The 27,237-nt window shown below is 41.0% G+C and overlaps 1 protein-coding gene across 1 annotated transcript; it reads left to right on the forward strand.

Moving 5' to 3' along the window:
- The first annotated feature begins 10,604 nt into the window (after positions 1-10,604).
- FAM241B (family with sequence similarity 241 member B) lies at positions 10,605-16,977 on the forward strand. Its single transcript, XM_042461072.1, has 3 exons — positions 10,605-10,698; positions 12,652-12,777; positions 15,630-16,977. The coding sequence occupies exons 2-3, from the start codon at positions 12,685-12,687 to the stop codon at positions 15,918-15,920; spliced, it is 384 nt and encodes a 127-aa protein (XP_042317006.1). The 5' UTR covers positions 10,605-10,698; positions 12,652-12,684; the 3' UTR covers positions 15,921-16,977.
- Positions 16,978-27,237: the final 10,260 nt, after the last annotated feature.

Consider the following 27,237-nt stretch of genomic DNA (forward strand, 5'->3'; position numbering starts at 1 on the left):
GAAAAAAATCAGTGTTGAGCATTAGCAAAAATGTTCGATCTGTTGCTGAAGCGAAGAACTGAGATCCTAGTAAAGTCATGAAGCTCTTCAGATTTCCAGGGGAACATTGCTTTTAATCCAAGGCTGTGAGAATCAATTGGATCAACTCCATGCACACTGTAAGGCTATTGGAGGCAGAGTGGGATTCAAATATCACATTTCTATGCCGAAATATTATTTTCTGTGCAAAATGCTGTTTTCTGTGCAAAACAGGTCCATCTGAATTTTGTGAAGAATACGTCTTGAACTGCAAATAATCTTTGAAGATGGCACACTTTTTCAGAACTTTCTTGCAGCAGAAAGACATTATTAATTACTTTGTTGTAGAAGGAAATTAGCAAATACCCGCAACCTTCTTTTAATTACACTCAAACTCCACTGCCTGAGTGCTTCATTATGCTTAATGAATCTAGCTGGTTATTCTAAGCATGACTAAGTCACAGTCCATGTTGGTTGATAATTTTGGGATCTGTACTCCTAAAAAGTAACTTTCCCAATGGCAGGAGCACAGATGGTCTGCAGTGCTGAGCCAGGGTCTGTAAGAACAGCAGTCACGGCTTTTGCCTGGCTGATGTGTCAGACACGTCTAAGAGTGTAGTAACTAATTGGAAGTGAAAGGGAAGCCGTACAGTCTCAGGAAGGAGCACGTTGCCTGCACTAACTTGGCCATCTAGTTTCTAACCTTTTAACCTTAGAGATGCTGCTGGGGACTCAAAGTTCATTCATTGGATTGGAAAGAAAAAGAAGAGATCCTTTCTCTCTCCCTCCCCTCCTTCATTTCCTTTTATTCTCCCTTCACCACCGGCCTTCATGGAGAAACCCTTGTTCAGTCCTTCCCGAAAAGGAGAGTTCAATTAGCTCAGTCAATCGTCAGGAGAAGAAAAAGGCTTAATGTGTGGGCCTCATTCAGGGCCTGCAGTGGCTTTGAAGACCGATTTGCTCAGCCTGGGCAGAACCAAACAGATGCTAATTTACCTGCAGCGTGCAGCTGAGTGCGCCAAGTCAATGCTTCTCTCCCAGGACAGCGGATGGTTGGCCAGGCTTGTCTGAAATGACAGAAGAGTGATTTAAAAGCCAACCAAATGGAATATATGAGAGAGAGCCAGTCCTGGAATTCCATTCATTTCTCCTCTCGCTCCTCTCTGCTTCTCTCTTTCTTCAACTTCTGCTCATTGTTCCCTGTTCACTCCTTTTTTGTTGACAAAGGAGGAAAATGATGGCAGCCAAAGGAGTACCACTTGGACACAAGACAAGACGTAGGTTAGGTTCTTACTCTCTTTCTCATTCCTTTACGTGGCACCAAATGTTTTTCTGCTTGAGGTAGTACAGCAAATGACCTCTGCAAGGTCAGATAGCAAATCCCTTTTGACCCTGGAAACTGAGCAGAATCAGGTCTGGTTAGTACTTGGATGGGGACCTCTCAAGGAATACCAGGCTATATTTCAGAGGAAGGAACTGGCCACACCACCTCTGAATATTCCTTGCCTAAGAAAACACTATGAAATTCATGGGGTCAACAGAAGTCAACAGGCAACTTGAAGGCTTAAACATTGGGGCTGAGAGGGAGAGGGAGGCAGAGGGGGTAGGGAGGAAAGAGAGAAGTCAAAAGTGCATAATACCCAAATCCAGCCAAATTATGTGTGTGTGTTCTACTAGTGGGAAAGAAGGCAACTCCACCATTCTGTACATAGGCCTTTCCACATTTTGTATCTATTCTTGGTGAGGTATAGATCTGAGGAAATGGCATCCTCTGCAATTAGATATGGGTAAATTGGGAATTGTCTAATAGAGAAACACTTTTTGCAAGGACGACCATATTAAAGCCAGTCAACCAAATAGCTTGTCTTCTTCTCTTGCTCCTTGATTTCCTTTATTTTATATGAATAAAAATGGTAAAAACCTTAAAATGGGAACTATGAAGCACTAATAAAAGGCTATAAGCTGAAAGTGACCCCCCCCCCGGACTTCTGATGCTATTGGCTCAGCATTTTGCATTTTAAAAGAACTCATTCTTGGTAGCTGAAAGGATGAAATTTTGAGCCACACGTTTTTGTGTCTATTACATTGCCATTTGGAGCAACTGTCTTTGTTTCTTTGCAATATTACAGTTTCAGGAAGATAGTAATAAACTGGAATGCATTCAAAGCAGTTGTGGTTGTAAAATGAATAAAGCTGAAGTAAAGGGTGGGCATAGCTTGGGTGAGGCAGTTTTATCTGCCCTGGTGGCTTTACCAAATTATATATAATCTCTCTCACGCAAACACTCTAAATATTCCATCATAAGGACACTGGCAGTAACACACCTGTTCTTTTGCATGGTGTAGTCAAAACAGGCTTTTTTCAGTGGATTTGAGCATGTTGTAATGTATGACTCACCACACTGGTTGAAATGCCTGTGTTTTCAGGAATTTGGTTTGATGCTTCTGAATATTGCATTGCCCTTGTTCTTTGAAATATTTTTTTCAGATTCAATTGAAAGTTTATTATTCATTTAAAATCATTTTCATATTGTTTACGGGGGTTTCAATGTTATAATTGTTTTTGCACGTTGATGCTAGCTGATTTGGGTTTCTTTCTGGAATGAAAAACGGGGAAGAAATTTGAAATTAAATTGGGTAGGGCAAGAAATCCTAGTTGACATAATTTTTCACAGATTTTCCTGGTCATACTACCAGCCTTCACAAGACTGTTTCTCTTCTTAAAAGCATGACTCTTGGCATTTGTCTGACTTTAATCCAAATAACAACAATCCTTTGAATGAGCTTTTAGACTAGGCAACTTGTGGCCCTCCGGATGATGCTAGACTGCAACTCCCATAATCTCTTATCTATCTTGAATTAATCCTGTTGAAATCCAACATCTAGAGGGCCCATGTTTCCCATGTTTGCTTTGGAGGAAGAACAGAAGATGTCATAAAGCAGAATCAGAGAGTTTCATTAACTGTTGTTACTGCGTTCTTTACTGACTATAAACCTAAGCATACAGTGTAAAAGTAATACACGCAACCTTGTATTAATAACAAGTGGATTCAAGAAGTGTTTCATTCCAGCACAACACTTTTTTTTTATAAAGTATGTTATATATCTATTTTCTTCAAGTAAACCACTCAAAATGGCCATTCTTAATTTTTTAAGTAATACCCACAAAAGAGGGCTACGGTGTAAAAGAGTTACTCCATCTAGCAGAAACTACTCATACCTAAATTCCTACTGTTTTTAATTATTTATTATTGATCACTTATTACTATTGATTTCAGCTGGACTAAAGCTCAGTGACTATTCTTAAAACTGGAGCAATCATTTTGTAGACATCTAGATAAATATTTCCCCTTGCTGCTGTTTTTCACCTACCAAAGTTTTCTACTGCTGCTCGTGTCACTCTATTAGAATGTTGCTTTCATTCATAGTCTAATATGACTGTGCCTTTTCATTTGTCTGGGAACGTGGAGAGGAAATGTGTGGTACCCTTTAGGAACGACTGTTCCATGCAATGTCATTCAGCTCCTAAGCCTGAACAAGGTTTTATGTGAACAGGTGCTGCGATTCTGTAGGGGAGAAAGAGCTGGTGTTTGAGATATTATCCTAATCACTTTAGTTATATTGGTCTTCAGTGGCCTAGAAATCCTTCATATTGTGGATCCAAGTTTGTCTTTCCAATATAGTGAGGGAATTTCCCTTCAGGTTCTCCTCTTAAAAGCATGACCCTTGGCATCTGTCTGGCCTTAATCCAGTGTTGTGGTAGCTGGCGGTCCCCACGATAGGGGTGTTTTGCTTTCTGCCGGAACGCTGCCCACATTGTATCTGTCTCGTTGCCCCATAGCCACTGAGGTCCCTCCCAGACTTTGGTTTGGAAAGCAGTTCCACCCCTCTTCACACAGACATATTCTTCACACAGGCACACACTCACCCCTACACTCTCTCTCCAAGTTGAATGGCCTATTAGGGAGAGCCCCTTTGTGATGTAATTGGATTTCTCCCCTTGTTAGTTTGCAATGAAAATGTCATCTAGATTGAGGGAGGCACCCATTCATCTCAAATTAAATTCAGTCATCTCTTTGGAGAGCTGTGAAACTATTCACCCTGCAGCAAGCAGCTGCAACCGGAGGTGTCCTTGACAATACTGTAAATCCGCTCTGTTCTTGACAAGTTGATTCGCTCACTTTGGACTCTTCCAATCCTGAGAAATCAATGCTCATCCCCATTTTCAAGATGGGATTTCCATCTTGGATGCCACACTCCCTCAGAATCCAGATGTAGACTACTACAGCTTACAGACAGCGGGCCCTGGGTTCAAATGCCTGTGCATGAGAAAGTTTCACACAAATTATTTCTCAGCTCCAGCGCCTCCTACATGAATTATGGGGTCAATCTTATCACCTTTGAGGGTGGAGAATGAAATTGATAGCAGGAGAATGTATGTGAATTAGACATTCTGAACAATTTAAAACTTTTTATAATCGTGAAATGTGATGTACAGTATGCCTGCCCAGTATTGACTGGACTACTTCTGAGAACTGTTTTTTAAAAAATAACAGGTGGACAACTCATGGCCCTCAAAGGGACTTCAGTTGCCATTAGCTCTAGCAACACAGCTAATGGCTAGTGATGGCAGAGTTTGCAGTGCATTGACATCTGGAGGACAGTACTTGTTTACTTCTGATTTGTTGTCTCTCATTTCCGTGCTACTCTGAGCATGATACTGGGCCTTAGTCTTCCTTAGAGATGATCCACTGAAATCAGTGGGGTTTAAGTTGGTCATGGCTAATTTAAATTCCATTATTGTAGCATTCAAAGACAGGAGTGTTAGTCTCTTTCAGGATAAAACGATACAAAGGAATTCCATAGCATCTTTGAGACTTACTGAGAGGCAATGGTTTACTGCATAAGCTTTTACAGCTTCACCTACATCTTATGAAATGGACTGAAATCCATGAAAGCCTATGCTACAAACTTCTTTCTTTCAATTAGTCTCAAAGCTGCCACAGGATTGATTACAGGATTCACAATAGTTAACAACAACAAAGAGTTGGCTCCCTCTGCAGCTGCTTTTAAAGTGGTCTTTTAAAACGTACCTGCTTTTTCTGGCTTTTAACTGAAAAAATCTTTTATTGCATTTGCTACTGCTACCTATTTGCCTTGTATAATTTTAACTGATATTCAAATTTGATAAATGTAAGGAGGTTTTATAATTTGTTGACACTGAATTTTACTATTTCATATTGTAAAAACCTTAAAAGCACCAGCGTCCAAAGACTACAGTCATGGAAGATGACTAAAATATATTAATTATATAATAAATTAATAAACAAATTCAAACCTTCTCTTTAGGAGGAGGAAGCAAAACAAGATCCAAAAGGGCTTCAACTAAGAGATGCTGTAGGTCCACATTGTGAGCCTGAGCAACAGAACTAATCCTTTTAGCAGATGGCTGCCTTCTTTTCTAATGGATGAGGGGGACTCTTCAAGAGTAGGAAAGAAGAGCTCAAAGTTTGGGGCTGCTACATTAATCCATCTCTTCCATGTTCTCAAAAACAATTGTAACATCAGTTAGAAGGACCACTGAGCACATCAGGTCACACATTTTATCAGCTTGCCCCTTACATTGATCAGGTTACTAAAGAGAAAAGAAGGCTTCTGGTTTTCTGAGAGTTTCATTTTCAACTGCTTGATACGTAAAGTTTGCCGGGTGGTTTACTGTACAAACTGAGACTTTAAAAAAGATGCAAAACATAACTGGAAAAATAATACTGTACATTAAAAAAAACCTGCAAAAATTCTGAAGTTACAACTAGCAGCAGGTGTCATTTCCAGAAGATCTAAAAAGCAGGAACATGTTTTAAGTCTTAAAAATCTAAGAAAATAAAACTACAGATGCAAAGTCAATTCTCTGTGGAAGCACTGTTAGAATCTGGATGCTTTAATGGAAGCAGCCTTCTCTCTACCTGCCTCATTTCATATGTTGGCAACAATATTAGGGCCTCAAAACTTATCATAGTTTATCACACAAGGACCATATGTGCCACCATCCTCTTAAAGGATGCACTGTGCAAAAGAGCGCAAATGCACAAATAATTTTCACACACAGCCAACAATAACATGATAAGGGTGCATTACCAACACAATAAAGAGGGTAGTATTTGGTTTTCACACAGATGTGTGAATATCCTGCTAATGGTTTGGAAATAGCGACTTTCGCACATGCGTACATGAGTAATAATTGCATCACTGGAATCTACAGTGCGGTCCTGGACAAATCCCAGCAGATACCAGGTGCTCACTGTACTCATCCTCATCATCCTCATCTTAACTATTTATTTCAATGACCTCCAACCTATCCCTGCATTTCCTGCCTGCCACATGCATAAAGGAACATAACAATACCAATAAGAAATAATCCAGAGCGTGAAATGTCTGCCCACAAAGCTGAACCAGAGGTAAACTTATCCCAATACACTATGGGAAATCCAGCAACAGATCAAAATAAATGATTACCCTATGAATAAACCGCAATTAGTTTTCACACTATAGCAACTGCGCAAATAAAGCAAATTCATGAATGAATAAAAAAAATGCATTCACAATATTTTCCCATGAATGTATAAATGCTGGATCATGTCTCTTTCTTATCGGATTAATAGCGCATTGCACACTATGCTATGTAAAACCAATCACACAATTACCCTTAATTTGCACAAGAAACACAGGACCTACCCCTTTTAAACTTCCAATTTTCCCCATGTGATAAACTCCTTAATCTCTAATAGGTACATATGCGGGAGGCAAACAATCCTTCAAGTAAGGTAACCAGCTTCTTCTTTTAAAAAACACAAAACTGGTCTAACTATATCATTAAGGGATTCTGTGACTTTTACATTATTTTTTACTTATTTAATTTATATTTCACCTTTCTCCCATCACAAGATTCAAAGTGGCTCAATGGAATCCTGGGATTTGTAGTTCCAGAAGGTTTTTAGCCTCCTTTGCCAAAGAGTGCTGCTGCCTCACAAAACTACAAATCCTAGGATCCTGTAGCATGGACTCATGGCAGTTAAACTGGTGTCAAACTGCATTATTTGTACTGTGTAGATGCACACAAGGACACAAGATGATGAAGCTTTACAAAAGGACCAGCCTTTTCTTTAAAAGTTAGGGAATAGCACCTGTGGGAAGCAACCAATTCGAATAGGAGTAAGCAAGCATCTCTCCCTATCCTTGGAAAAGAACCTTAAAACCACAAATGACTAACACTGAGTTGTCCTTTCATGATAAGACCCAGCATCCCCCCTCAACACAGAGAGATTAGGAATGGAGTCGGTAGAAATGTTGAAGGGCAAGGCCCACATACAAAGCTCTTTTGCCCGACTGTGGAGTATTTGAATGGACTCAAAAATAATATCTGAAGAGGGCTATAGGCCAGGGTGGGAGGGTAAAGAATTTGCTTTTCAAGAAACGTACCTTCACATGTTTTCCACCACCTTTCACGGAAATGGGAAGAGGAAATGACCGTTGTATTAGAATAGATTTGTGACACAGTCGATATAAATCTTTGGTAGAGGAGGCAAAGTTGCTTCTCCAATACTATTCACTAAAGCAGTGGAGATTCCTCACCTACACAATGAAGAGAGTTCAGAATTCAAGAGGGAGGGGTGGAATGTTTTTGGCATGAAGATCAGGCTTTGTTCAGTATCTCCCTCCAGTTCATCATGGAATGAATGAACTGGAGGGAGATGCTGAACAAAGCCTGATCTCTCTGCTGAACACAGACCTCCCGCCCTATCTTTCATCTCTGAGGAGCCATTCACTTCCTAACCCAGTCTCTTTTGACATGCTCTGCATTGCCATCATATCATGCAAGGCTTAGGGAGAGGAGTTAAAAAAGGAAGGCCACTGCTGAATGTGTAAAGAGAGATGAGTTCATATCAGACTTTGGCCTATCACCCATTTCTCAGTGAAATCCAAACCAGTTGTTTGTGATGTCAGCAAGAGAAGTCAAGCCCAGGAATCAAGTACAAGAACAAAGACAATAACTGCATGAGTGTGCAGGTAGTATCACTCCCATGCTGTCCCCATGCTCACCCGCATGCACTCCCACCCCATCCCTGGGCTCCCCCATATGTGTTCCCCACCATTGCCCACATTTGCTCCCCAATGTCATTCCTGTACTTCCATCCCCACATGCCATCCTATCCTTTCCCTCACCAGGAGCCCTGCCTCCCCCCAGAAGGCCTACCTCCTTCACTGGATGTCCTGGTACAGGAACACCGTTGGCTCTTACACTGTGTTACATGGAGCTTTTCTTTTTGAGTAATACAGTACTGGAAAAGTCAGTTACATACAAGCAATGTTAGTTACACACAAGCAAAGTTGTGGGCTTGAATCTAACATTGATTCTGCTCACGATGTGGGACTTTACTGAAATCCTCTTTTTCTCTGCAGATCTTTGGACCCATCTGTAATGTAGTACCTGATTTAAAACTTAAAAAATGTTCTTCACTATACATTTAGAATATATGCAAGTGTATTATGTCAGATTTCATTACATCTTATTCAGGTTTTAAGTGATGGAATGCCGAACTATACAATCGACAAATCGACAAATCAAAATAAAGACACATTACATTGTTGGAACCTGGAACAACTTTAATCACAACAACAGGGAAATTAAAATGGACACTATATATGTACTTGACTTTTTGTTGTTAACTGCCCTTGAGCTGACCTCTACCCTTTGGATGAGACATCTCCAAGACCCCATCCTCTACCGCTCTGCTTTGGTCTTGTAGATTCAGGGCTATGATCTCCCAGATTGTGTCTATCCATTTGGTGTGTGTTCTTCCTCTCTTTCTCCTGCGTTCCACCCTCCCTAGGATTATTGACTTTTCTAATGAGTAATGCTTTCTCATGATGTGACCAAAGTACGATAGCCTCAATTTCATCATCTTGACTGTTAGGGACATTCCTGGCTTGATCAGCTCAAGAACCTGTTTGTTTGTCTTTTTTGGCTATCCACGGTATCCTCAGCACTCGCCTCCAGCACTCTCAAATGAGATGATTTTCTTTTTATCCAATTTTTATTTCACACTCCAGTTCTCACATCCATACATAGTGACTGGAAATACCATGGCTTGGACAATTATAATTGTAGTGCTCTTTAGGATCTTCTGTAGCTCTTTCATGGCTGCCCTTCCCATCCCTACTCTTCTTCTTATCTCTTGACTGGTCTCCATTATGACCAATGTTTGATCCCAGGTACAAGAAATCTTTAATTATTTCAATTTCCTCATTGTCTAATTTGAATATATGTAGATGCTCTAAGGTCATTATTTTTATTTTATGTTCAGCAGCAAGCCTGCCTTTGCACTTTCTTCTTTGACCCTTCCTTAGTAATTGTTCCAAGTCCATGATGTTTTCCATCAAGATTGTGTCATCTATGTATCTTAGACTGAGACTATAAAAGGTGGCCCTATAAATAATAAATAAAATAAAACTTTTATTTATATCCTGCTCTTCAGTAGCAAGAAAATCAGAGCGGCTCACACTAAAACATCCACATACAATACATAAAATTACAATATCCCCCCCTTAAAAAAAGAATTAAATATATTACAATTAAAAGTTTTATTTTATAATAAATAAATCAATTAATCCTGTTGTTCTAGCTTTTTCAGTAGCTCCTAAAATGTCCCAGTTTCTCTCTGCTCCTCTGCCTTTGCCCTCAGCTTATTTCAAGTGCCGAAAACCAGGTTCTGCTTAATGCAAAAATAGTTTACACTACTAAAGTATTTGATATTTTAATAGGTACTTTGTTTTAATTATTGTAGTAATTGAATTCTGTTTTAATGTACTATTTTTATATGTTTTTAATTGTGTGTTTTTTAAATGTTGTAAGCCGCCCTGAGTCTATGTCTTGGGAGAAGGGTGGGATATAAATGAATATAATAATAATAATAATAATAATAATAATAATAATAATAAATGCACTCATTTAACTCAGCAGGTTGAGTGTCTAAAATCCTATTCTTAACAGTAGGAGCCAGCAAACACAAACTTCAATCTCTCCTGTCCAGGGTGATCTAGTGTCATAACAGCAAAAGGAGGACAAAATGGAGGACATCCCAGAAAAAAATGTAGGGCATGCCCAAACAAAAGCTTAAAAAACAAAAACAAAACCCAGCCATATAAATATAAATTCAGGCTCATCTTAGTCAAAATGTTCAAAATGGAGGACGTTTTGGAATTCCTCCTGGAGAGAAAGTTTAAATGTAGGACGTGTTCTGGAAAAGGAGGACACCCCTGATCACCTTCCTCCACCTCTCAGCAAAAGCCCTGAGGCAGGGGTCCCCAAACTGTGTCTTTAAGGGATTTTGGACTTCAGCTCCCAGAATCCCAGGCTATTGGCCAGCATGGCTGAGGCTTCTGGGAGCTGAAGTCCAGCATCTCTCAAAGGACACAGTTTGGGGAGCGCTGTCTGAGGGAAGCTCTCCTTGAGCCGCCCGCCATTCAGGGAGGCGCCGAAAGAGGGCGCGCGAGGGACACCAATCGCGAGCCCCTTCCATTGTTGCGTCACTTCCGGTGGCGAGGGCTTCCCCGGAAGATGCGGAGCTCAGCTGTTCTGCCCGCGGGAAAAGGAAGGGCGGAAGCGGCGCTCTCGGAGGGGAAGGTAAAGGGGCCATTGGGCCCGGTTTGGGAGGGAGGCGGGCGATGGGGTTGCTCTCCTCTGGGTGCCCCTCGAGGGAAGCCAGCCCCAGAGTCAGGGGAGGTCCATGGGGCCCTTGAGCATGGACAGAGTGGCCACGGCTGTCCTCACTGCACAGCAGGACAAGGCCCTGGGAAAATGGAGGGACAGGACAACATATAAGAAAGCTAAACCCCATGCTTCTTAGTCATGGCTCAGAATGTAGGACGTTTTGGGATTCCTCCCGGACAGGGGTTTGGAATGGAGGGCCTGTGGTCAGCCCTGCCACCTGCAAAGACAGACAAGACACCGCAAAAATGGAGGGCGTTCAAGAAAAATGGAGGGAGGGCCAGGACAACATTTAAAACCTAAAAACCCCACTCCTGGAAATGTAAATTCGTGTTTCTAGGCTGCAAATGGAGGACGATTTGGGATTCCTCCGGGACTTGTGACAATATCTACACTGTTACAGCACTATTGTTCCACTTCAACTGCTCTGGCTGCCTTCTGTGGGATTCTGGGGTTTGTAGTTTAGTGAAGCGTCAAATCTTGCCATGAAGGCCCTGTGATAAGGTTGCCTTAGCGTCGCCATAAGTCGGAAACTACTTGAAAGCACACGACACACACGCACCAGAGCTCCCTGACTGGGAATTCTCAATGCCCTTCCCCAAACTGCAAATCCCAGGGTCCCTCAGGAAGTAACCATAGCAGTTAAAGGGGAATAATAGTGCTGTAACAGTGTAGTGTATGGTCTGCTTCCTCAGATGCAGTAGATTAAGTCTAGGAAAGCTGCTACTACAACTTCTTTCATACAGTTAAGTCTCAAAGGTGCTATAAGATCCATTTGCATACACATCCCTGAGTTGTGGCAGTTAAAGTGGTGTCAAACTGCTTTATTTCTGCAGTGTGGCAGTAGCCCTGTTCTATGAAAGCTTATTCTGCTAAAGTGTCTTTCAGTCAGTCTTGAAGGTGCTACGAGATCCCTTTGTATACTGTATTTCATACTAGCATACTAATTCTTCCCCAGGCAAGGTATTCAGAAGGACACCTCGTGGTTTAAAAGGCAGGCGCTGGTGTCAGCACTCCTAGCAGTTAATACTGTATGATGGTTGCATTGCTCCATACTTTTAACTGGGGATTTGTGTACTTTCAGAGTGCTTCACACTTTCCCAAGAGTTATTCTTATCCAGGGACCAAAACAGAATGGCTCTTCTAAAGTGAATTTGTAATGTTAGTGAGATTTAAACAGGGCGCTTTCAGTACAGGAAGAAAATTTTCTAGAACATGGCCACATAGCCCAAAAAACCCCACAAATGAGGTCTTTCTGTGACCCTGGGCAGCTGTTAACATTGGGCCTTGATGCTACTAAGGACTTCAAACCCATTTGGCTGATGACAGACGCCAAATGTACTATGCATTATTAGTTGCTTTATAATTTACGTATTGCTCCCCACCCTGCAAACAGTTAAAATGTCTCTGTTATGGTTTAGTTACCTGCAGTAAAAGCTTTAAAACATGCTGGCGTTTTTTTATTCAAGTGTTGTTTTTTTAAATTCAACCTTTTGCTTTTGGCTCTCTACCTCTGAAATGTGGTTTTTGAGAAGTGTTTGGCTGAAAATGGTCCTCTCTCTGCCACATTGGATGATGTCTCTGTCTTCAGAGATGATGTACAAAACATCTTCGCCATTCAGGGCCTACTTTATTGTTACCTCATAATACTTGATAGAGCTGTTGGATCAGGCATAGCACTTAGATGTTCAGTGGAGTAAGAATTCTAACCTGCATTTCTGCACTGGCAGCTCTGACTATAGAGCAAGAGTATTGGGGTTCATTCTAAAAAGTCTGGCTTTGTGGTGTGGCACTATGTCCCATCTTGTCTTGCCTCACCTCCATGGGAGTAGTCCATCTTACTAAACACTTTTCTCCTGAGTGTTACAGGTGTGACCAGGCAAACACTATAGAGTTCTAAGGATGGTGCGGATTTTGGCCAATGGAGATATTGTACAAGATGACGATCCTCGAGTGAGGCAGAGCACTCAGAACAGGGATAACTTCCCCCGACCAGTAAGGAAAAATTAATATGTGTTTTGCAGTTGTTTAAGAAGACATCAAAAACTTTAAAGATTTCATTATTACCATGAATGGATGTTTAATTATTTAGTATGGTTGGTATGGCCAATGATCAGTCTTTACAAAGATGTTCTACATATTATCGTAAACATAGGAAAAAGCTTACTAGGTCAAACTAAAGGCCAGTCCAGTTCAGCTTCTATTCACTCAGTGGCTGTCCAGTTGTCTCTGGACAGCTCATAAGCAGGGCCCAAATGCAATATCATCCTCTTCCTCTTGATGTATTTGGTACTATCTGGGATATGCCAAGTCCATCTTAAGAACCTAAGTAGAACCAAGCTGGAGCAAATGAAAGATCTGTCTAGTCTATTTCCCGGAGTAGCCAAACACATGCTTGTGGGAAGCTCACAAACAAAACCTTACTACAGTAGTCCCCCAGCAGCTGGCATTCAGAGGTGGATGGCCTCTGATCATTGATTTTTATGTAGTGAAAGCACAAATTCTTCTCCTCCTCCTCCTGCTGCTGCTGCTATTATTATTATTATTATTATTATTATTATTATTATTATTACTACTACTACTACTATTATGCAGTTTGTTTTCCCTCAAGCTTGTAAACATGTGCATAATCATTTACATCTGGCAATCTGCCTTTGTATTTTAAATGCTTTTGCTGTAAAGCAGTGCTGCTTCATGAACAGGCTTTATGTTTCACTGTTGAATACAGGCTGAGTATCCCTTGATCTGAAATGTTTGGGACTGGAAGTGTTCTATATTTCAGATTTTGGAATACCTGTGTTTGCATATCCATAATGAGACTGGAGAGAGTCTGAGGTTCTGTGAAATAGCAGCAGGTATGAGTTCCCACCATTTCATAAATCATTGCATCTCTCTCCAGCCTTACGAATAGTTCAGATACGTACTGTGCTACTTGTGTTATAGCTCAGAACATTTTGGATTTTGGAGTACTTTGGATTTTGGAATTCTGAACGATGAAATAGGATTTTGCATGGATTTTAGAAATGGAAATGTTAGTGTGAGCAAGCAGAGCTCTGTATTAAGGAGGCAATAATAAGGTTATAGTGCAGTGTTGTATGTCTCAGCTCAGAAGTAAACACTGAATTCAGTAGAATATAGCTCAAGGCAGTTGAATGCAGGACTGCAGCCTAAAGCATTTTATTTTAATTCTCCAAAGTGGCTGTATTTGTTGGCTTTTCTCACTTGTGCTGCTGTCGTATGTATTGTTTTTTTGTTTGTATAGCAAAAAGGAATACATAAGTATTTTAAATAGAACCACCCCTTTGGAAAAAATGCTGCTCTCACAATGGGGGAATTTTGATATGTCTTGTTAAATCAGTTACTTGCTCAATAACGATAACACTTGCACAGTGATTTCAGGCATTCTAAGTATTTGACAGGCCTTATCAAACTGTAATCCTTACAACAGAAGTTCAGTGTTATCCCTCAGATTGCAGATGAAAGTGTGGACTCAGAATGGAACTGGTTTTACATAATGCCACCTGGTGGGTTCAAAGGAGAAGTGACAGTGAACAAAGGACTTTCTGATTCATCAGTTCTTTAGCTACCTGGTTACTTTAGCTCTCTGTTTATAGGATTTGGAACCATTAGGCATCCCTTGAACAGCTGATTCAGTATAAATGAAAGGGTGACTGAGGCATGCACACGCATCAAGATGGCAACGTTAGTTGAAAGTTCGCATATGTGATTGGGCCATCATACGGAGAAAAGTATGATTGCCTCAAACATGGTTCTTTTCAGCTGACTGTATTAGCAAGTTGATCTGTATGTGTGAGCCAGGTCTTGATGTGTGAGCCAGGCTGTGCTTTATATTTAAAAAGAATACAGTAACAGTATCACATATTATACCTAGTTGTGTAGGAAATGCAACTAAAATTTGGAGCACAGAAAAATATTTGCTGGAGGGATCTTTGGGAGAGGCAATGGGTAGGTAGATAGTTCAGATTCTCATTGTGGAGGTTAGTCTCTTCTGGTGGGCCTTCCCAGACTAACCTCCAAAATGAGAATCTGAACTACCCACCTACCCATTGCCTCTCCCAACGATCACTCCAGTAAATATTTTCTCTGTGCTCCTAATTCTAGTTGCATTTCCTACAACTAGGTGTAATATGTGATACTGTTACTGTCATTATGTGATATTTTACTTGTATTTTAGCAGAAGGAGGGAGGGTTAGGGGATTGGGATTATGCATCACTGTTTTTGAATTTTATATTGGATTGTTGTTACCCGCCTAGATCCTCAAAAGGGAAAGGCGGGATATAAATAAATATTTTATTATTATAATTATAAAAATGTGCATAGTTTGAAGAAAGGAATCCTCCCCTCTTTTATAATGTTGAAATTTGAGGTCTTTCCATAAAATGTAATGTTGTGAAATTCGGGGCAGTTAAAAGGAAGGAGTTTTTCACACAGCATATTGTTATACTGGGATTCTCATCCTCATGATGTGGAATGGCCACAAATTCAGACATCTTTAGAAGGGGATTAGACAAGTTTACGGTGGCTACCAAAGGCCACTAGTCATCATGCTATATATGCCTTCCAGTATCAGAGGCAATGCTTTTCTGAATGCCAGTAGCTGTGCTACTGGCCTAGCATTCTGCTGATGGATTTCCCATGAGCATCTGGGATGCTGGACTGTAGGCCTCAGGTCTGTATAGATGCTGCTGTTCATAACATTACGTAGTGAGGTTTTTTGTTTGTTTCTGTGAATGACTTAAATGGCTACATTTCTTGCCTTTCCTTCGTACAGCTCTTTTTTCATTAGCTATATGTCTTCATCCCTTTCTCTGCATTTTCTTTACAGGCCTTTTTCAACATGATGACTAATGCAGGTCCTGCTCCACAACAACATTATCAGCAACAGCAGCAGCATCACCATCAGCAGCAGCAGGGTGCAAGGCCAGGGGAGCGTTCACCATTTTCAGACATCAATCAACAGTTGGTGAACATGGGCTTCCCAACGTGGAACCTTGGCAACCAGGTGGTGGAACCAATCATGTCCATCTTATTGCTGTTTCTCCTCATGATGGTTGGGGTGCGTGGCTTGCTCTTAGTGGGCCTCATCTACGTTGTTTCCCAATTAAGCCAGCGATGACAAGGACTTCTGTATGGGCCGTGATTGCTGCTCGACAGAAAGAGAGACAGATTTTCTTGGTGTGTGTGTGTGAGTATGAGTGTGATTGTGTGAAAGAATGAGAATGGAGGAGAGAAAAATGGAAAGTATGGGTCATGTGCCCCCATTATGAGTGTGCTTGCTCATGTATATTCTTTCCCCCAAAATCTTCAGGAATTAAACTTGTTGGGAACAGATCTGACCATTGTGGCATGTGAAGTCATAAGAGTTTCATTTTCCCCACCCTGGTTGCCTCCTGCTGAAGTGTGAAACCTGGCTTTGTCAGTGGCACAAGGCACTCTGTCAGAAGTATGAGATTTATTTTGCTGTTCTAGATAGAGCAAATGCAGTGGTGGTCTTGGGTGGAGGAGATGAGATGAAGCTAGGAGTGGGGAATTGAAAGGACCACAACTAGATCTCTTTAAGAGCTATTACCTAACATGTCGAAAGGCACTTTTTCCCCCTATATGACATAGATATGGGGAGGATTGTGAAAATTAGACAACAGCAGAAGGTTTAAAGCAAGGATATAAGTGCCACATTTGTACAGATTGCTTAAAATGGGCTGGTGTTTGAAGAGTGATTTTGTAAATCAAGGTTCCATATTGGGATCAATCACAACATCGAAATCCCATCACAGTAATGAAAGAGGCTTGCATTCATGGAAACATCCTTGGCCATGCCCCTCTCCTCCATACAGTATTTGTTGGAGAGATCTCTGGACTTAAGTTGAATCAGTGTTTGTGAGGAAGAGTCATTTTGAGAACTGGTGCCTCCATGTGGAAGCTGTCTGCATAGCTCTTATGTGTACACTCCCCTTGTAGGAGGCCTTGGTTCTTGCCAATAATGTCTGAATGAGTGCTTGTTCAAAGGCAGCTTCTTGGGTGCTCATATGGGGGTGCCCTAAGTGTGAACCTGTATTATAATATCCTTTGGGTGTGTGTATGTGTGTGTGGTTTAATCTTGCTGTACTGTCTTACAGCACAGTGAACATGTGTGAAATTGTTCTTGCTTCTCCTAATAAACTGAATGAATGGAACTGACTACATTTTTTCACCCCAACCCAATAGTAATGCTGTCTCACACTTCTTCCTCTGGTAGCAATCTGTGTTCTAAAATGCTGAGGAGCCACAGGATTCATTCAAAGGAGAACTTTTTGTAACTCACCTCTTCCTTATTAGATGGAAATTGCTCCTTAATGCATACCTCCCCTCCTTTTTTTTCTGAATAGGTTGTAGCATTCTTTTTATCCCCTGATTGATCTTGGCCCAGTATTGAACATTGTAGGCTTAAATGAAAAAAACAGAGCTATCTGTTTACCCTTTCCATATTTTAATCCGGAGATGTAGGATAACTTGCAGCATATTTAAAAACAAACATACAAATAAACATGTAGACATATAACACAGAGAATGTTTGACCATGTGTACACACCCAGAGATTTTGACAACATCATGATAACAAGAGAAAGCCTCTCTTTGTTTTTGGGAAAAACTGTCAAGCCTCCCAAGATCGAAGTAAGGAATGAAGAGGAGCATGTAAGACCCAAAGGAGTGGGAGGACCCATCCCTATATACCAATAATATCAACTGCTATTTGCTGGTAGTTCCATGAATTCCTTCTGATTCCCTCAAGCCACTGATTACTTCTGAAAATCAACCCCAAGCAAGGATTCATACATACTGGGAAGAAAAGATGCTTTGGTACTATCTATTCTTTCAGCAACTGATGTCTGCCTGCCTCCCACTGTCTCTCTAGCAAAAAAACTGGGTTTGCTGCAAGCATGCTTTAATTCTATGAAAATGATTCAATTTACAAGCTGCACCTATTGTGATAATAGGCCTCCATGCCAATAAATATGCCACCAGCCATTTGTAGTGACTGTGAAGGTGGCTCCAAATTTGTGAGGAATGCAGTTGAAGTACTATGTGATAGGATCGTAGGAAGCTGCCTTACAAGAAAACAGACCATTGGGCTATTAACTCAGTGTTGTTTCTATCAAGAGTGGGAGCCTTTTTTAGTCAGAAGGCTGAAATTTATTTCAGAGAGGTTGTCCAGGGTCACATTCCAGTGGTGGTTGAGGCAAAAAGGATGAGGTTAAAATACAAGCATGCTTTAGTTTAGATCTCTTAAACCTTAGACATCATGCAAGCTTTTGAAATTTGCATGGCCAATGCAGCTACCACTGAATATGTGCCATCTTTCTACCAGAAATGGACCCAAGACAGCTCACAAGAAGGATGTTGACAAGCTAGTGTATCCAGAGGAGGGCAAGCAAGTTGGTGAAGGGTATGGAAACCATGTCCTATGAGCAGCAACTTTGGGAGCTGGGTATGTTTAGCCTGGAGAAGTGACAGTGAAATGATAACCCTGTTTGAATATTTGAAGGGATGTCATAGAGGGCCAGAGCAAGCTTCTTTTCTGCTGCTCCAGAGGCTAGGACCCGGAACAATGGATTTTAACTACAGGACAGGAGATTCCAGTTCAACATTAGGAAGAAATTCCTGACAGTAAGAGCTGTTTGACAGTGGAAGAGTCTCTTGGAGAGTGGCGGAGTCTCCTTCTTTGGATGTTTTTAAGCAGAAGCTGGATGACCATCTATCGGGTTTTTGATTTGAGTATTCTTGTATGGCTGAAGGGAGTTTGGATAGGCCTTGAGGTCTTTTCTAACACTATCTGCTTTATCACACTAGAGGGCAAACAGGATTTAAACGAGAGTTAAACTAGTTAAAACCACTAAATGCTTGATGGAGGCATTTAATGTCAGGAAAAGCTGCTGTGCAGTGGTTCAAATGTCAAGTGGCATAACGATATGACATTATACTATTACACCACTGTTATTCCACTTTAACTGATCTGGCTGTCTACTTGGGATTCTGGGTTTTGAAATTTAGAGAGATATAGGAGCTCTGTGGCTGAGAATTCTAAATGCCTCCCCCCTAAACTACAAATCCCAGGATTCAAAATAAAAGTGGAATTATAGCACGATATCAGTGTGGTGGGAAACTGTCCACAGACTTGAGAGATCAGGTTCAAATCCTTGTTCATACTGGATAATCATTGAGTTTGAGAATGCCACTCACATTCTCAGGCTAACTTACCATATCGGGTTCTTCTCTGGGCAAAACTGAGGAAGGCAATGGCAAAACCATTCTGAACAAATCTTGCCAAGAAAACCCCCTGATAGATTTGCCTTGGGTCTGCCATAAGTCAGAAATGACTTGAAGGCACATAATATCATGAAGGCAGGAGGAGTGAGAAATGCAATGACCACCTTGAGGTCATTGGAGGAAAGGTGCGCCTGCATCATACGGAAGAAGCCCGGAAAGAGTAATGTTGCCATGCCCCGGAAAGAAGCGGCATCACTGTGCCAACACGAGCATGAACCCCATTGACTTTAATTTGAACATACGCTGAATTTTCCTTATGCGGGGGGGGGGGGAGGTCCAGAACAGATCCCCTGCGTAAGAGAAGGGACCACTGTAACTGCGACTGACTCAAACAAATGGTTTAGCATCACACCAAGACACTGGAAATATCCAAATGGTGGCTGCTAGGGCCAGTTGGCTACCTCTAATGAGTCCTGTTAGAGTGCTGGGACTTGCCAAGAGTGGCTTGAGGTTGCCAACACCAGGCCTGTTGTAATTTGTTCCACTAGTACTCTGTTCCATGGTATTCCTTGAGTTCAATTGTCAATAATCTTAGCATTCATTTTCATCAACAGGGCCAGGGCCAGGACAGTACCATGGGTCAATTTGGGCTCACCTGTGGCTGCAGGCAACCACTGGAGGAAAGCAGTTCTGTAGGCTGTGCATGTTTGTGTTGTTTGAGAGACGTAATGGGGCTTGGAGAACAGTTCTGAAGTATTCTCAAGGGCACCTCTAGTTGCAGCTGCTTGCTGCAGCTTGAATAGTTTTACAGCTCGCCCAAGCGATGACTGGATTTAATTTGAGATGAATGGGCACCTTCCTAGATCTAGATGACATCTTCATTGCAAATTCACAAGGGGAGAAATCCAATTACATCACAAAGGGGCTCCCTAATAGACCATTCAGACAAGGTTTGAGCATGGGGAGGGGGGGGGTGTTACAAAAAAACACACCCACAGTTGCAGAGGGAAACCATACAGGCCATCCATCCGTCAGCCACACAAAGGAAGGCCGAGGGAGGGAGAGAAACAGCTTTGTCCGTGTGGGACTCAAAAGAGAGCATCATTTGAAAAGTTCAAGAGATGCAGCAAGAGGGGATGAACAGCTCTCTGCCAAGACGGGGTTGAAAGTGTCACTTCCAAGCGGGCGGTTTGCCTGAGTGTATGTTTACACTTGAGCCTCGGTGTTGATTAAACATGGCTTTGTGAGCCTGCAAGAAGTGTTGGGTTTGGAATGTCAGGACGTGAGAGTCTCTTGGTGTGTTTTCACAGGTGATGTGAAGAATGTGTTTGGAGGGGCTCCTTGGCGTGTGGGCGTTTCTATGTGTGAAGTACAACTGTGGTCGTTTTCTCAGTGTAACACAGGAAATAAGTAGCATTTAATAAAAATGGCAATTCTTAGAAAGGTGGCTATTGAAAGGTGGGGACAGGAAGATAACCCACATCCTTCCCTCCTTTTCCCATCCATTTCACATCAAGTAAAACAACATGTAGGGTGATAAATGTACAGTCGCCCCTTCGTTTTCGCAGGGGATCCATTCCAGACCCCCCCCCATGAAAATGGAAACCTGCCAATATTCAAGCCCCATTGGCTTGAATGGCAGTGCCCCCCTTTTTATGTCCCTCCGTTTGCCCCTTGCGCATAATCGAAGGATGCAGATTTAAAGTCCGCACAAACAGGGACAGCTGTAATTACATCAAGAAATCATCCACCCCTGGAAGCAGAAGCAAGGGCGGATTGCTTCTTTTGTTTGTGAAAAACAGATATAAAAGGGCAGGAGAGGTGAGCAGAAGACACACAGCAACCACTTCCTAAATGTCTTGTTTTGCCCCAAAGTTTTAGAATCTGAGAGAATTTGGCTGCTTCTATCCCTGTGTAGAGATTTTGGTGTTGTTAACTGCCGTCACGTTGACTTATTCAGGTTGCTTGAAGTGTTTTGCACAAATTGGGCTTGTCCTACCATTAGGCAAAGTAAGACAACCACTCCAGGCACCAAATGCCAGGAGCATCAGCAGAAATCCTCTGAGTATTTCTCTGCATCCCACTAGTCCTTCCATTAATTGGATCGATCTGTGCATGCCCCATGGCTTGCTCTAGTACCATAAACTAACCAGTAGCTATTAGGTGTGTTGGAAAATAAATAAAACGTTGTCCAATTACCACTGCAGAAGTACAGCTACCAGAGTCTAGTCTTGCTATTGAGGGATTATGGTAGTCCAAAATGCAATGCTTCTAAACCCTGGAGCAGATAAGCCTTTGGACTTAGTTTAATCTGATAGTTAACATAATCATAACAAAAGAATGCATTTCTTTTTTTAAAAAAAGAAAGTATCTTTTTTTGAGGTGAAATTTTAACTCTAAAATGTTAAATTGTATGAAATTTGCTTCACACGTCAACTGTGCTATATGGAATGCAGTCTCTTAGAACATCATCGTCCTTTCTTGCAGCCTTGCACATCTCTTATTACAGTGGTACCCCGGGATACGAAAGCACCGCCTTACGAAATTTCCGGGTTACGAAAAAAATCAATAGGAAAAAACTGTTCCGGGTTACGAAGGTTATTTCGGGTTACGAAAAAATTTTTTGTGCTTTTCGGCGCTATTTCGCACGAAATCGCGGCTTTTCCCCATTAGCGCCTATGGCTTTTTCGGCTTACGAAGGATTTCGGGTTACGAACGCGGCGGCAGAACGAATTATTTTCGTAACCCGGGGTACCACTGTACTCTGTTTCTGTGCATAACCAGGCCCTTGTCCTGTTCCTTCCATTTCACTTTCTGCTAATCTGCAGTAAATCCCATCTATTTAAATAGCCTCCCTGAGGACAGTTATAACATTCTCTCAGTTATTGTCACTACAGTGATAGACATTTAAACGGCTACAATGGAAAACCTGATTGTTCCATAAAGGCTTTTGCTGAAACTCTGATGCTTGCTTTGTTGGTAAGTAACAAAAATAAAATGAAATAAAATAAATAAGTGTAATAAATAAACAAATATTTGATGTGGCAGGGTTCTCACTGTCTTCTTTCTCTAGAAACCAGCAACCCGTGGTTTGTGGACTGGCTCGTATCCATAGACCAGCACTTTGAGTAGGGGACAGAAAGAGTGAGCCATGTTAGCCTCTAGGCTCATTTCATTATGGCTTTAGGTCTGGACATGTAATATTTTGACCTGAACATCTTAAGCTGTATCTAGACTGGTTTTAGAGGCTAATATGCTACTGATCAATGCATGAGAAGGCAATGTGATCTGAAGAGCACTCGAAAATTCATGGCTCTGAGTCTCCCCTTCTGTTGATCCAAGAATCTCTTAGCAAATGAGGCAAATAGGGGGGAAATGGTGTAAAACCATAAAATGCTGGTGCTTCTGTTGAGTGGAAGGGTATCTTACCGAAAACACTGGTATAAGCTTTACACAGTGGAAAATTGCTCAGGCTGCTGTATGTACAGCTATCTCCCACAGACTGAGCTATTGATACATCTACTGTATCCCTTTTAGCCAAGGATGGGCAAACTTGTGTTTTCTTATTCTCATCATAAGATGGCAGTAGCTCACTGGTTGCTCATTGAAATTGATGTGAGAACAAGCAAGGGAGCTGGAAAGAGAAAGAAGTCATTTTGGGAAATGTGAAAGGCAGCTCTCTATGAACACAGTCCCATGTGGCTTACATACCCTAAAGGCACCAGATCATGTCTGATCTTGGAAGCTAAGAAGGGTCACCCCTGGTTAGTACTTGGTTGGGAGACCTCCAATGAATACCCGATGATATGGGCTGTATTTTAGAGGAAGAAACTGGCAAAACCATGTTTCGGAGTATTCATTGCCTAAGAAACTCTATGAAATTCACGGAATCACTGTAGGTGGAGAGGTGACTTGAAGGCACATACACATACATATGGAATAACTAAGTTGTTCAATTCAGGCTTTATTGTGAAGGTAAAACTACAGTAGTTCCTTTTCTTTCTTTCTTTTTTACATTTTTTTATTAAAGACTTTCCAGGGTGTGCGTGAGAGAGAAAGAAAAAAAAGGCTAAAAGAAGAGATAAGTAACGAAAATAGAACAAGAAAACAAGAGAAACAAAATATGGTGGATATATATGTGTGCGTGTGTGCATAGTGACTTCTAACTTTCTGTACAATGGTTATATCTCTTAAGATGCAAAGTCATACTTCTCTGTCTAAAGTCTTTTACATATACTTCTTGAACTCAAGCCAAATTTACTAATTATCAAAGCCCATAGTTAACACATTATTGTCATTTTTCTGCAAAAAGGCAATTAAGAATCCACAATCTTTCTGAAATGTCACCAAAGATTTTTCTCTAATCAAAGCAGATAATTTGTCCAGTTTTGCTAGATCAGACCATTCTAATAGACCGTCCTCTCAGTCCTCTTTTATTGGAATTTCAGTATTCTTCCATTTCTGAACATACAACAATCTTGCTGCCATAGGCATACATTGTAGTAATCTTACATATTTCTTCTCCATCTGGCCAATTCTGGTTTTATTTGAATAATAACATTCAGAATCTTTTATATTAAACCATGTATTTGAGTCCATTTTTTAGCTTTCTCACAAGTCCACTACATGTGGAAAAATGGAGCAACACTTGAAAAATGCTATAGCCCCCCCCCTTCTGCAATTCAGTAAGGCCACACACCTCTAAATATAATTAAAACATTACCATAAAACAGCTATACTGTTATTAGGACAACCAATATGCACTAAATATATGTTGCAAGCTTCTGAAGCTTGCAACATATATTTTGTGCATGTTGGTTGATCTAATAAAAATACCACTGTTTTGTGGATTTCGGATGTTATTGTACTTTGCTGTATGACCAACATGGCTACAGTTATGCTACAAAAGAATCAGATTATCCATCATTAAATTATTCATAATGTAAAACAGTGATGCTTCTGTTACTTGGAGATGTAAGACATTTCTTATTTCTAACTAGTGACTGCCAAGCTGCTCATGCGATGAATTTTTCCCCCCAGCAAGTGCCCACGTTTGAGCCCAAACATTACAACATCTAGTATGGTAAATCTCTCTGGCTCAGACCAATTAAACAGAATGTTATGCGCATATAAACAAAGTCCTGTAAAAGACCAGGTGGCTGAAGTCAGCAGGGGAAAACCAAAGGAGACATTATCACCCACTTGTCCCACAACAGTTTCTAGGTGTTACTACTGTACTCTTCTTCTGACTCTTAGGCTGCAGCCATATACCTGCTTACCTGTGAGTAAGCTCCACCAAACTCAAGAGGACTTACATCAGAGTAGAATTGTACTGTGAAGGATCCACCCAATGCTCTTGTATTTGTTGGCCTGGTACATGTAGGGCTGTGTGAAACACTTTGCCAAGAAAGGATTCAGAATTTAATTTGCCACCTTTAATAAGTACAAGCAGGAAATTAGAAAGGAGAAGTTAGCCTTTAAGGCATACAAGCACCTCAGTGGGCAGTTCTTAGCTTTACAAAGCATTGGCATTGTCTTGAGAAAACCAGCAGACTGTTCCACTTATTCACCTTTCTCTTGGCACAACACGCTCCTGGAATATATGAGAGAATTACAATGTTATGCTCAAATCCTTCCATTTTCACCACATCTGCTGACTCTAAAGAGGGAGAAGAGAGATGCAATATGTAAAGGGTGGATGGCAGTCTGGAAGCACTCTCCTTGCATTTAATCCAGATTATTCCTCTGGAAATGACCTGTTTAAAACGAGATTTTAAAGTTTCAAAGGGGCATGCATAGGAAATGGAAGATGGGACAAATCGCCAAGAAGTGTACAAATGAGTAGCCAATATTTGTAGAGGGAAGGCCAATATGGCTAAAGCACAAAATGAGCTCAGGCTTGAAAGAGTGTCAAAGAAGTCAAAGAATTGTCAATGGGTGTCAGAAGGAAAGTAGAACTGTTCAACACATACTTTGCCTCTGTCTTCTCAAGATGGTAGAAAAATATCGACATGATACAATGATGTGACTGCAGCCCAAAATAGGCAAAGGGATATAGCAGGATATTAGCTATGTTAAATGAATTCAAATATTCAGGACAAGAAGAACTGCATCCAAAGGTGCTAAAGGAATTTGCAGGTGTATTCTCAAATCCTCTGGCTATAATATCTGAGAATTAATGGAAAAGAGGTGAGATTCCCATAGACAGGACAGGAGCAAATGTTCCCCTCATTTTCAAACACACACACACACAGAGACACACACTGGAGGGGGAGGACCTGGGCAACTATCAACCTGTCAGCTTGACATCAATATCAGGAAAAGTTCTAGAATAGATAATTAATTTATCAGTCTGTGAGCATTTGGAGAATATAATGATTACTCAGAGCCAGCATGAGTTACTGCAAAAACAAATGATGCCAGACTAATTTTCTGTCATATTTTGATATTGTTACAAGATTGGTAGATTTGGGGATGGGGGTGCTATGGTTATAATGAGAGTCAGTATGGCATAGTGGTTTGAGCATTGGACTATGACTCTGGAGACCAGGGTTTGATTCCCTGCTCAGCCATGAATCCCACTGGGTGATGTTGGGAAAGTTGCATGCTTTCAGCCTCATGGGATGGCGATAGCAAACCTCCTCTGTCTAAAACATGCCAACAAATCCTATGTTAGGTTCACCTTAGGGTTGCCATAAACTGGAAACAACTTGAAGGGACAAAACCCACATGGATGTAACATATATTGATTCCAGTAAGGCTTTTGACATATATGCCCAGTAATATGCTTATAGACATGCTGGTAAAATATGCACTAGTTGCTGCTGGTAGATAAATTTGTAGTAACGTATTATAAATGGACTGTAACCAAAGTGAGGTCATCCATAGGTCTCCTCATATTGCAGAGAAGTGGCATAAAATGCTATAGAGTTCTGTCTTGGGCCCATCTTTATTCAACATTTATTTATTTAATTTATGCCCTGTCTTTTTCTTGGCATGGGATACATCTTTATGCAATAGAGGACACGCTTATCAGATTTACAGATGACACTGAAGCAGGAGAGGCAGCTAGTTTCAAGATGACCTTAATAGATTGGAGACCTGGGCCAAAACTAGCAAAATTAATTCCAACAGCAACAGAAATAATGTACTTCACTGAGGAAGGAAAAGATCAGATGAACAAATATAAAATAGGTAGCACATGCAACAGAAGTGCATGTGAAAAAGGATCTAGTTTGGTTGGTAGGCTATAAGCTTAATGTGAGTCAACAATATGATGCAGCACAAAAAAACCCCACAATGCAATGACCAGATCAAGAGATGCAATAATTCAATTTTTATTTTGCTTTGGTTAGACATCACCGGAAATACTGTACCCAGTTCTGGGCACTACAGTACAGTTTTATGATATTTGGAAGCTGGAATATCTCTAGAGGAGCACAACCAAGATGGCAAAAGGTCTGGATGCCAGACCCCATGAGGAATAGTTGAGTGAGAGTAGTAAAGTGTTGAATAATGAGTTTACAATTGGAGAGGAGGCTGAGCTGAATACCCCAACAGGAGAGAAGATGAAGGTTGTTGTTCAAATGGAAGGAGACAATAAGATGGTGACAAAGAAGAAGGACATCACTTCTGTGATTGAATTAAATGGAGACATCCTCACTAATACAGTGAGTGTGGGTGACATCCATTACAAGAGGATCAGTAGGAGAATCTAGATCACCCTGAAGAAGGCAAACTATGATAACCATCTTCAAATATCCAAAGGGCAGTCAGATGGAAGATAGAGAAAGCTTGTTTTCTGCTGTACCAGAGAGAAGAACCTGAAGCTATCAATTTAAATTACAGGAAAGGAGATTCTAACTAGGACGTTAGGAAGACATTATGAAGACATTTATCATGGTAAGATCTGTTTGACAGTGGAAGAAGCTCCATTGGAAAGTAATGGAGTCTATTGGAGCATTTTAAACAGAGATTGGGTGGACAGCTCTCAGGGATACTTTATTAAAGCATTCCTGCAATGGGAGGGATTGCATGAGATGGCCCTGTGGTTCCTTTCTGCTCTACGACTTTATGATTCTAAGAAGCTGGTAATGTTTAGTGTGCATAGGCTAGCTAGCATTTGTAATGACACAAGGAAACTTGTCTCCAACATAACTGTGCACTTTGCAAAAGTGTTCCTTTTTCAT

This window comes from Sceloporus undulatus, chromosome 3, assembly GCF_019175285.1.
Source record: "Sceloporus undulatus isolate JIND9_A2432 ecotype Alabama chromosome 3, SceUnd_v1.1, whole genome shotgun sequence".
In the NCBI taxonomy this organism is placed as follows: Eukaryota; Metazoa; Chordata; class Lepidosauria; order Squamata; family Phrynosomatidae; genus Sceloporus; species Sceloporus undulatus.

Coding starts and splice junctions, on each gene's coding strand:
- FAM241B (XM_042461072.1), top strand. CDS start 12,685: ATGGTGCGGATTTTGGCCAATGGAGATATTGTACAAGATGACGATCCT. Junction 12,778..15,629: donor GGGATAACTTCCCCCGACCA/GTAAGGAAAAAT, acceptor TTTTCTTTACAG/GCCTTTTTCAACATGATGAC.